This window comes from Chanodichthys erythropterus, chromosome 5 (genome assembly GCF_024489055.1).
Source record: "Chanodichthys erythropterus isolate Z2021 chromosome 5, ASM2448905v1, whole genome shotgun sequence".
Lineage (NCBI taxonomy): Eukaryota > Metazoa > Chordata > Actinopteri > Cypriniformes > Xenocyprididae > Chanodichthys > Chanodichthys erythropterus.
Genome location: NC_090225.1, coordinates 11,433,343 through 11,445,369, shown reverse-complemented (window position 1 = coordinate 11,445,369; position 12,027 = coordinate 11,433,343). Strand labels below are relative to the sequence as shown.

The 12,027-nt window shown below is 38.1% G+C and overlaps 1 protein-coding gene across 1 annotated transcript; it reads left to right on the top strand.

Annotated features, from left to right (window-relative positions):
- Positions 1-182: 182 nt before the first annotated feature.
- Positions 183-5,154, top strand: rsrp1 (arginine/serine-rich protein 1). Its single transcript, XM_067386398.1, has 6 exons — positions 183-441; positions 1,653-2,228; positions 2,559-2,787; positions 4,299-4,317; positions 4,576-4,656; positions 4,733-5,154. Exons 2-6 carry the CDS (start codon positions 1,661-1,663, stop codon positions 4,868-4,870), a joined length of 1,035 nt encoding a protein of 344 aa, XP_067242499.1. The 5' UTR covers positions 183-441; positions 1,653-1,660; the 3' UTR covers positions 4,871-5,154.
- Positions 5,155-12,027: the final 6,873 nt, after the last annotated feature.

Sequence of the window (12,027 nt, the reverse complement as noted above, 5' to 3'; positions counted from 1 at the left end):
TCAAGTGAAAAAAAAAACAAGATGAAAAAAAAAAAAAACTTGGTTATAAAAATACTGAATCATGGTTTAAATGACTATGTGGAACGGCGTTGATGAATTTTCTAAGTGGTGCTTCTCGAATTTTCCAGATCCCTCGATGACGTCAGTGGGTTTCGTTTGAATAAAAAAAACGGTCTCTGCACACGAGCCACTTCACGCTGAACCACTCGCGAGACGTCGACGTTTGGTACAGATCACTGCCGACTAACTATCCGCAAATACCGTTTGTTTCGAGAAATTGTCCTTTCACTGAAAAGGATACATACGAGGAAATAAACATTTGTTTTATTTCACAGCTTTTTGTGTTGTAGTTCAAATTGTTTCCGTTTTGAACTCGCTCGAGGAGGATCCCGCGATATACATTTTCCTCCTCTCTTACTGTTGGATCAGGTCACTTTGACGGTAAGTTACAGCTTGATAATGGCCAATATGTATTTATTTAATGTTATTTATACAAAGTACATTAACCATTGTTTGTTATACATCTGCAGTCCCTGTTGAATTAGCGGTAACAGAAATTATTTGAAAGCGAACATTATCAGAATAGATTTATTGCTATATGGATTATGACATTTGGATTCTGTCGTAGTGATATTTTAATAACGGGGGTTAATTATTAGTGTTTTCAGTTTCTTATGAAATGTTCCAGATTCGAGATTGTTGTGTAATTTGATTGACAGGAGGGGGCGGAGACTGTTACACAACATCATCACCTGACCTACTTTGTTCCAGAACATTCTCTTGACTTTGTTGCTCATTACTGCTATCTGTATTGTTGTCGTCTTCAGTTTTCATTAGAAAATATTGAAAACTGAATATTATTTTGATTTAATAATAATGATAATTAAATTATGATTTGTAAATCTAAATCTATTTTTTTAAGTTTAAGGAATATTTTTAATGTTTAATTTATAGATATCCTCATACGCCCCAGTTGATTAATCATTAGACAATTGTTTTCCGAAGTGTTATGTTTAAATACTTAAACGGGTAACTTACTCATTTAAATAAATCTAAATATTAGATAGAGGCAGGTTCACAAGTCTTGTTTCATTTCGTTGAGTTAAAGGTTTTTACAGAGAGGATTTTAGAGATTGTTTTGAAATTCCATAAATCTGAAATTGCTGTCAACAACCAGAAAGAAAGGAAAATTACCTTCATTTTAGGAATAAAATGTTGAATATTTTGGCGCAGCATTTAAAGATGTATATTTTAACTGACAGTGTGATAAAATCATAATCACTTAATAATGTTTTTCTTTTTTTTTGTGGGGTGTTTTCTTTCCACTAGTCTGAAAGATGATGTTAAGGAAGAAAAATAAACCAAAATTGACAGGTGCATGAAAAAGCATGAGGAAAAAGTGAGCAGAATCCATCTACTCTGTTGAATAGTTTTCTACAAATGATCAGTTAAAAACATGGGAATGTCAGGAAATGTTAAAACACTGATTTCCAGGTTGGGAACACCCCACAAAAAAGGCACAGTGAATGCTGAGAAAATTCACATACAGATTTATGCAAAATTCAGCATGAATGGATGTATTTATCACTGAATGTGAAATGATTGATTTAACGGTTAGTTCATGAGTAACATCTAATGCTTTGTGTTTGTAGGTTTGATCATGAAGCAGGAAGCCAGCCCTGGACGTGAGCGTGTGAAGCTCATCTTTGATCAGGAAGCTCCATCCGGTCGCAGTTCCTCTCGCTCCAGCAGCAGCAGCAGCGACAGCTCGTACTCCAGCAGTAGAGGGAGCCGCTCCTCCCGCAGGTCACGGAGCTCATCCTCTGACAGTGACTCTTCCTCACGCTCACGCTCACGTTCACGTTCCCGTTCCCGTTCCCGCTCTCATCCGCGGTGCTCAGGCCGTTCGCGCTGCCGCCACAGGCACCATTCTCCTCCTCGCCGCTACCGTGCACGCTCTCGCTCCTACAGCCCTACTCCTGAGGGTTCCTCCCATCGCAGACGCTACCATCGCCGCAGTCCTTCTCCATCTCCCTACAGGTACTCCAGACACTCCAGGCGTTCTTCATCCCGATCCCGCTCTCGCAGTCGCTCTCCGGTCTACTGGAGGGGAAGTAGGTTTGTGGGGAGGTACCGGTGTCGTTTCTCCCGCTCACCCAGGAACGTACGAACATACAGAAGCCGGTCTCGCAGCCGTGAGCGCTCTGCCATCCGCCTCAGCCTTGAGGGTAAGATCAGCTTTACCTTTAATTATTGAATATTTTCTATAAACTTTTTAAAATATTTGAAATACTACTTAAAATAACAGTAATAATTATTAAAATTTAAGTTTATTAAAAATAAGTTTTTAAATTTTATGTAATTTTGCTTCTTTAGTAAATGTATTTAATGTAAAGATAATTAGGTATCTTATTGACAAAAAAAGACAAAATTAAAGATTAAGAAAAGTGTTTTATTTGCAGTGTAGTCAGTTGTTGGGTGACTGACTAGTTGATAATGCTGACCAATGACAAGGAGGTAAATTATAAAATTAATTGGCATCCTAAAATCTCCCACAGAGAAGAAGTATCTCTTGAACGTCGCTAAAGCAAATGCCTCTCGGATTCTGGGAGTGCAGAATTTAGAGCTGCCAGCTAGCCTGAAGGAGCTGGAGGAGGATGAGAAGAGGAGATCTTCATCAGATAAAGAGGAAAGGGTGAGGGCTGACCTGGCACCACAGAAGACACCAGCACAGGTGAGCCTCACACACAAACACATGACTGCAGATGTGTTACTAACACACACCTAGTGTTTGTTAGAACTGTTATGTTGCATGAACGTCCCGAGCGGTTTACAGAATTCCAGCTAATTTCTCCAATAAGATTCTCATCTGTACTTTGTTATATCTGATCTCGGGACATTGCCTAACCCATTGAAACGCGTCTGTTTAAAATGTGATTGCGCGCTGTACTTGCCCAACCTGGGTCACCATGTAATCTGTCTCCTCAGACATGAATGATTTTGCCTGATGGATTTAATGGAATGATGAACAGCTCATGTCCGGATTAGGTAACGGTACACGTTAAAGAGTATGTACTACTGTGCGTGAGTGTGTATGTGTGTGAATGAATGAGCACATGGCTATTATTCCTCTCACTTTATTGAGGAGCTGCATTTAGCTTCAATTGCTTTGTTTTTTTGTATCGTTTCTGTTCCTGTAGAGCTGAAACTCCTCCACCCTTTGGACAAAGAGGGAGAGAGGGGGAGGTCACATGACTTGAATGACACCAGCTTTAAGTCTTATATGCACAACTGCAAAGGTTAAGTAACAGTGTATGATGTCAGCGGTAGTCTTGTGTCGAACAAAAATGGACCACATGCTTTTGATTGACCTCACATAGAGCTAAGCCACTTTCAGCCACCGCACAACAACACATACTGTATACGAAAATTTTGGGGTCAATAGAATGTTTATTTATTATTTTTTTCCCGCAAGTATGCATTAAATTGATCAAAAGTGACAGTAAAGACATCTATAATATTATAAAAGATTTCTTTTTCAAGTAATTGCAGTTCTTTTGAACTTTCTATTCAAAGAATCTTGAAAAAAATGCATTAAAGTTTCCACAAATATTAAGCAGCACAACATTGATAATCAGAAATGTTTCTTGAGCACCAAATCATCTCAAATTTATTAAAATGGAAAACGGTTATTTCAAAATTGTAATATTTCACAATATTAATGTATTTTTGATTAAATAAACGCAGCCTTGTTCAGTATGAGACTTTTCCAAAAACATTAAAAATCTTACTGACCCCAAACTTTTGATTAGAAGTGTGCTTTAGAAGTACAGGAAATGACTTGTTTGCTGATTGTTGAACTGGGTTGAGTTGTCATTTACCAGAATCTTCCTCTGTTCAGCGTGCGTGAAGACCAGACAGACCTCACTCTACGGTGATGGATGGGGGTTTGGAAAAATATACTGTCTCATCATTTTAATAATTTTGGCTTTGTTCATAAGCAGCAAAAATCCAAATGATTATTTGTTTTATTATTATTATTTTTGACTAATTTAGAGCCGTTTAGCAGCTTGTATAATGCAAAAAAAAAAAAGTGTAATTAATAATAAATTTTAAAAGGCATCAATGTATAAGATTTAACTTTTGGATATTGCATTTTTTTTTTTTTTTTTTTTTTTTTATATTCCAATGGTGTGTGAAACTGATGTATGTGACGCAAGTCTAATTTCATTACTTACAAAATGACAATGCAGTCTTAAAAGTCTGATTTATGAAACATTAATTGGAAATGGGTGCAGTGTGAACAAAGCCTTTTGTGTATAGATTTTCATTTTTGCTTGTAAAAATACTATTGAAAATGTAAACTGGTATTACCCCATGGTGAATGGTGTTTTTGATGTCAGACTTGATTAGAAGGGCAGCACTGGTATTGCAGTCCCTTCAGTTTGCTTTTGCATGACTTGAGGTCAGTTGAGGGTGTCTTCATTTAGAACTGAAAATCATGTGACACTGAAGTGAGGCTTATATCAAGCAACAGTGTGGTCAATATCCTTTTCCTCTTTTCCCTGTCTTTAGGTAAACGGTGTTGCCAATGAAGATGATGCAGAGACTTCACAGACATCACCCAAGAGAAGGCCAATTATCTTCAGCCTCAATGTAAGTTCATGAAAACTTGATGATTGTTCGAATGTACTGAAATATTGAAGTTGATCATATCTCGTTATATTCACAGAATACCGTAGCCAAACCTTCAAACAGCCCGACGCTCCATGACAGTAAGGTAACATCAAGAGCCGACAGCGTGGCAGACAGGAAGCCATATGGGCAGTGGGTCCCCATCAGCAAATCCTCTTCTAGAAATAAACACTGAGATTAAACAATGGTGTAAAAAGACTGTAAATAGTGTAAATAGTTTGTTTGTGAATTAAATAGTGTAAATAGTTTGTTTGTTAGTGATCACTTGGGTGGGGGTGGGTGAGTAGGGAGCATCTGAATTCATCAAATGTTTTCTTTCAGATATAAAGTGGGTTTTTTTTGGAAGAAGGCAAGAGGATGTCAAACAGGTGGGAAATATTGTGTACATATTGGCATTTTTGTGCTATATAGTGGATGTTTCTGAATAAAGGACGCAAAAAGATTGCTGGTGTGTACTTTTTTTGTTTTTTTTTGTTTTTTTCTCGAAAATTGTAATAAATTTTACCTGAGGTTATGAATGACTATTTCCAATTTAGTTGAAGCTTACAGTTCAAGAACTACAATACACTCCTAATGTGTAAAATATCTCTCCAGGACATAAACCACTAGATTAATAACACCTGCTACAGTATTTACTGAATTGTTCACCCACTTTTGGCACACAGTGGTTATCTGATGTTTAGATGAAATCTGTTACTTTAAACAGTAATGCTGGGCGAGTTACTTGCACAAAACCTAGAACATCTCTGGGTCTTTTTTTTTTAAAATAAGTATTATGTATGATTTAATTATAAGAACATGAAGGCTATTTTAGTTGTTTTTTTTTTGCATTTTTTTGTTTGCATTTTTTTTACATTTTTCTGCCAATTTAAACACATTTCTAATGACCAAAAAAATGCTAAATTATTGTCATGAATGAAAACAAAATCATAAGCAGAACTAATCAAAAGTCTGGACACAATATTTTTAATGTTTTTGAAAGAAGTCTCTTATGCTCATCAAGCCTGCATTTATTTGATTAAACATAGAGAAAAATGTGGTGAAATATTATTACAATTTAAATTGAGGGTTTTCTTTTTTAATATAATTTAAAATATATTTTATTTCTGTGATGCAAAGCTGAATTTTCATCAGCCATTACTCCAGTCATGATGATTGAGTCTTCAGTCAGAATGATTTCTGAAGGGTCATGTGACACTGAAGACGAGTAATGGCTGATGGAAATTCAGCTTTGCATCACAGAAATAAATTATATTTAAGCATATAAAAAAGTAACATTTCACAATATCACTTTTTTCTGTATTCTTGATCAAATAAATGCAGGCTTGGTGAGCATAAGAAACGTATTTCAAAAACATTAAAAATAGTAATGGGTCCAGACTTTTGTACATATTATTTCCCAATTAAACATTGGGGTATTTTGCCGGAAGAGAATGAGGTCTGATTAAAAAAACAACAACCTGATCTTCACGTTCTGAACTCTGGGTGGCGCTGTTGCACTTGCACATTAATTGTTGACGAGACACAAAAACATCCAAAGTTTTCCCCAAAAAATATTTTAGTGGTTATTACAAACCAGAATAACATTCGATAATTGTTCATTATGAAATATGAGTAAAACAATGTTAGACTGTTGATTCCACAAAAAATAAATAAAACATAATTGACAGCTGAAGTAATGCATGACAGAAAGCTGTATGACTCGAGTCAAACCAAGTTGTTTGAGAATCCCAACTAACCCAACAGCAACTTTCAGCACAAGTAAAACAATTACCACTTGGTGATACTATTAGCACAGAAAATAGCTGCCTGTTGTTTTTATTATTAAACTGACAAATCAAGTCATTCAATCAAACTGTCATTTGCTGGCACAGAATGAGCAGCATTTGATGTGTGCCGACATGTTGTCTTGAGACAGAGGTATAGGCCTAGTCCTTCTCAACACAGTTAATGATTTGGAATGCTCTCTCACTCATTCCCACCCACACTCTTCCCTCAGGTGATTGGTGGTTTTAATTGATGATTTTAGTCTGATAACTTGTGGTGTAATAAGACTTCTGTACACGATCCAGTAGTTGTATTCAGCACGCAGTGTCTACAGAGAAGCTTGGTTTGGCACTGGCACAAGTCAAGAAACTTTGTTTCTCCCCTTGCTGTCTCTGTACGTGTGTTTTTAGCCTGTATTCTGAGAGTTTGTGCCAAAACTCCTTTTGTTGTGCTGCTCTTTTCAACATGTTCACTCTTGACTCCACATGGCATCCCCTCTGAAGTAGACCTGGTGATTTTTGTGCAGTTGTTATAGCTTGAACAAAGGAGGGAGGATTGTAAACACCACACACTTTTGATCTAGTGCCTAAACTGATGTTGAAAAAAAGAAAAAGAAAAAAGGTTAAGTTATTACCTCAGAATCACTATGTGAGCATATGCAAATTTTATATGAGCACATCTGTTTAATCTCCACCCTAAAGCAGAGAATCTAAAGCATTTCATAAACTCACCAGCAGTGATTATGTGACATTTGTTTGTGCACGAATAAAGCAAAGTCAGTGTTGTGCAACTCACCACAGAATCTGATGAAGCATGTTTTGGAGCACAGGAAGAGACATTATCGTTCTGAAGGATCTGTGTCTTTTGTTTTTGCTGTGTGCTGATAAGATCGGAATGAAGCATCTCAGACATTCACTAACACACGGCTGTACACTGCGTTCCACAGGTGTCTAGCTAATATATATGCAAATAAAAGAAAACAAACTAGTTGGGAATACTTGAAAAGTATTGACTTCAATGGTATTTTTTCCCCCATACTATGGAGGTCAATTGTGTACCAAATGCATCTTTAATCACATTTTCAAAGCAGAATTGGCATTTGCCAGATGATGTAATCAAGCATAAGATTTATTCACCTCAGTACTGTCAGCTGTGCCAGTGGTCCTACAGCTGTTCCTGATCACAGATCAGATGTCCCGGTGCCTCCGGGATGGACACGGTAATTATGGAAGAAGTAACAATCGGGATACGGATCACTTGATAAGAGATGCACTAAAATCAAAGGTGCGCACATACACAGATCTCTCTTTTCTATTCACACACATTTTCAGCTATTCCTCACTCATTCTGATGTGCACTTGCAGTTTGCCAAAGGGAGACACCACAGGCCTCAATTCTGGAATCCCTGGCACAGTCACAGAGGAGTCCTGATGAACACAGAGAAAAATACAGTTGGGGGGAAAAAGTGTATAAAGATGCAGATAAAGAAAGCCATTGTTCGGCACACACAAGCCGCCTTTTCATTTCGGTTTCGAGAAAAATGGTACATGTAAGCCCTCGCAGGCAAACTGTATTTGATGTTTAATTCGCTTTCTGTGATGCCACCACGGATGCCAGGCGGTTATTTGCGCTCATCACATGAGTGTAATCTCACGGCGCCTACACACTGATTTTCTCCCAAAACATCCATCATTATTGAACAAGTCTGCAAATGAAACTCATTCAATAGCCATCAATCTCCGGCACACGGACAGGTCTGAAAGCTTCTGAAATAACTGAATCCGTCTCATCTGCGTTTCGCTTAAAAGAATCATTTGATTGATATGAAAGTAAAACAGTGCTATAAAGAAGTAGACTAAGGAGGTCTATACCTGGAGGCTGAAGGACTATTTTTGAGCCAATCAATTGAGCTGTAAATGTCATCACTCTGGGCTGCGTTTCCCAAAAGCATTGTGAGCCCAAGTTGACCGTGCAGGCCATTGCCACCCAACCAATGTTATAGACAATCAATTTAGCTCAGGATGATGACTAGCTCAGGAAAATGAATAGCTGATGGCACCAGCACACAGCATACATTCCACCGAGATTCCGACTTGTAAAAAGCATCCATGTCCTCATAGAACTTGAGAGCTCTGACTTGTATCACGTGACCGCTGTTCCAGCTGACCACTGCAGATTCAGATTTGGCATTGATAGTCTTGCCATAAAATGCATAATTCCGATTCCAAGGACGTGAAAAGTTCAGAGTAGTGTTAGAAGCAGGAAAAATGGGCAAGCATAAGGATTTGAACAAGTTTGACAAGGACCAAATTGTGATGGCTAGATGACTGGGTCAGAGCATCTCCAAAATTGCAGCTCTTGGGGTGTTCCCGGTCTGCAGTGGTCAGCATCTATCAAAAGTGGTCCAAGGAAGGAACAGTGGTGAACAGACGACAGGGTCATGGGCGGCCAAGGCTTATTGATGCATGTTAGGGAACGAAGGCTGGCCTGTGTGGTCTGATCCAACAGACGAGCTACTGTAGTTCAGATTGCACAAGAAGTTAATGCTGGTTCTGATAGAAAAGTGTCAGAATACACAGTGCATCACAGTTTGTTGCGTATCGGGCTGCATAGCCGCAGACCAGTCAGGGTGCCCATGCTGACCCCTGTCCACCACCGAAAGCACCAACATTGGGCACGTGAGCTTCAGAACTGGACCACAGAGCAATTGAAGAAGGTGGCCTGGTCTGATGAATCATGTTTTCTTTTACATCACGTGGATGGTGGGTGCGTGTGCGTGTGCATTGCTTACCTGGGGAACATACAGCACCAGGATGCACTATGGGAAGAAGGCAAGCCGGCGGAGGCAGTGTGATGCTTTGGGCAATGTTCTGCTGGGAAACCTTGGGTCCTGCCATCAATGTGGATGTTACTTTGACATGTACCACCTACCTAAGCATTGCAGACCATGTACACGCTTTCATGGAAACTGTATTCCCTGGTGGCTGTGGCCTCTTTCAGCAGGATAATATGCCCTGCCACAAAGCAGAAATGGTTCAGGAATGGTTTGAGGAGCACAACGAGTTTGAGATGTTGAATTGGTCTCCAAATTCCCCAGATCTCAATCCAATCAAGCATCTGTGGAATGTGCTGAACAAACAAGTCCGATCCATGGAGGCCCCACCTCACAAATTACAGGACTTAAAGGATCTGCTGCTAACATCTTGGTGCCAGATACCACAGCACACCTTCAGGGGTCTAGAGGAGTCCATGCCTTGACGGGCTGTTTTGGCAGCAAAAGGGGGACCAACACAATATTAGGGAGGTGGTCATAATGTTATGCCTGATCAGTGTACTTTGCACTGTAAATTTATAGTAGGCCTATAGATCATCTACTCATTGCATATCGCAGTACAAACACTACAGCTCAAAAGTTTGGGGTCAGTATGATTTTTTATGCAAGAGATTATTTTATTCAGTAAGGATGCATTAAATCAAATTGTAAAAGTAAAGACTTTTACATTGTTACAAAAAATCATGAAAAAACATAAGTTTCCACAAAAATATTAAGCAATATAAGTGTTTTCAACATTAATAAGAAATGTTTCTTGAGAAGCAAATATCAAAGGGTTTGATAAATAAAGCCTTTGTGAGCATAAGAGATGTTCAAAAACATTTAAAAATCGTACCAATGCCAAACTATTGAATGGTAGTGTTTTTATATTGCATATCACAAAAATAGTAAGCAGTAGGCTATGTATTATACACATTTTTTGAACCCCCCCCCAAAAATATTTGGCTTTATTTCCAAACCCAGGCAAACAAAACACAGAGCGACAGATAAATCTAAAGGTTTAGCAAACATATTGCTCTATTCCTCCAGAAACGGGCCATTGGGATTGTAAAGCAGGCACCAGTCGGACGATGAGCCTTTGGTAGATGTTTGCCACTCTGAGGTAACCAGCAAAAACACCCCAAGCAGTTTCACTTATGACTACAGCTCTTGTGGATTGTGGCGCGTGGATTTGAGGTGAAACTGTTGAATGGAATTCTTTCTTTCAATGGAAGCCCTATTTCTCCAAATTTGGAAAAAGAGGTCTATATGAAGAGCCCAAGTCAAAGTTGCACAATGAGCAGCTCAGATATCAAAGGGTTTGATTTGTGTGGCCCCCTTCGTCTAATCACCCGCAGCCAATACTGCCACTGAGAACAAAAGCAGGAAATCATAAACACGGCACGGCTCTAATTCTCAACACACCAAGCTTTGAAAGCAGCCACCCTAAAGCCAATTACCCCTGCTCCCCCCCACCAGGATAATTCATAACATATTCATTTATGCAGATGCCAGAGATCTCTGATACACGTTCAGTCCTATACAGTCTTCTGAGGATGATTTTAGCTTGTGGATTTGAACTGGGGCTTGATGAATGCAGAATGCTCTGCGTGTCTGATGAACCATATACATTAAATCATGCTAGAAAGTGCTGATGCTTTGTTATTTATTTTTGATAGGAACAGACAGTACAACAGTCTGTGAAGATCTGTGATTCGCTTTGAAGTCGGTTCAGGTCACAAGCCTCTTCTCTAATCTCCCGAAGCTTGAGGGCAACGATGACGGAGATAACTCAATAATTGACACTTTGATGTTGCAGGAATCTTCAGAAAAGATAAATGATCATGTCAAGTTCTCACACTCACTGATGCAGTTGATTAATCACTCTCTTTTTCCGTGATTTATGCATGCAATTGAATTGAATTATTGCAAATTAATGCACTTAGTGGTCAATGTGGTCTTTACACCTCAAGGGTTCATTGATATTTTAATAATGCTAAATTAAACTGTCTGGAGTCAATTTACCTCAATTAGTACACAGTTAGTAAATATTTCATTCCTAAAATGCACTAGTTTAGAACTACTCAACATCATACCACAAAGAATTAGCCTCCATAACTAGTTGAGAAAGAACAAGGCACATTATTATTTTAGTATTATTTATATACTATTATAGTATTTATTCATATTCATACATTAGTTTTTTTTATTATTTTAACTTAGTTTTAGTAATTATCTCATATAGCTTAGTACAATTACGTTTCTTATAAGTAAAAGTTTTTCACTTAGTATTTATATTGTATTTCAGCTTATTTCGAATATGGTTTTTAATAGTTTTAGTTAATAACACTGACATGGTGAAGTGCACTAAGGTACTTCTAAACTGTAATGCCTTCAACAAGCCTACTACATAGCCTTGCAGTTATTCTCAGCATATAGAATAGAATACTTACTAACTGAATACTGTACAGTATATATTGTATACTGCTAAATATTTTGAGCCATATAGTAGGCATTCTATCCTTAACATTTCTAAAAATAGTGTTTTCATGTGACCATCACATTGCAAACGAGTGGTGTGTCTAGATACCGTCTTGAAAATAAAAATGTTTTTCATTGTGAATTCAATTTTGTGTTGAACAACAACTTTCCAGTCACATCTGTTAACCAACCAGATTCAACAAATCACAAATGCTGTGGTACCAACCTGCTTAGATTACATCATAAAACACCATGAAGTCAATTGTGTTAGA

Coding starts and splice junctions, on each gene's coding strand:
- rsrp1 (XM_067386398.1), top strand. CDS start 1,661: ATGAAGCAGGAAGCCAGCCCTGGACGTGAGCGTGTGAAGCTCATCTTT. Junction 2,229..2,558: donor CATCCGCCTCAGCCTTGAGG/GTAAGATCAGCT, acceptor AATCTCCCACAG/AGAAGAAGTATCTCTTGAAC. Junction 4,657..4,732: donor CAATTATCTTCAGCCTCAAT/GTAAGTTCATGA, acceptor TTATATTCACAG/AATACCGTAGCCAAACCTTC.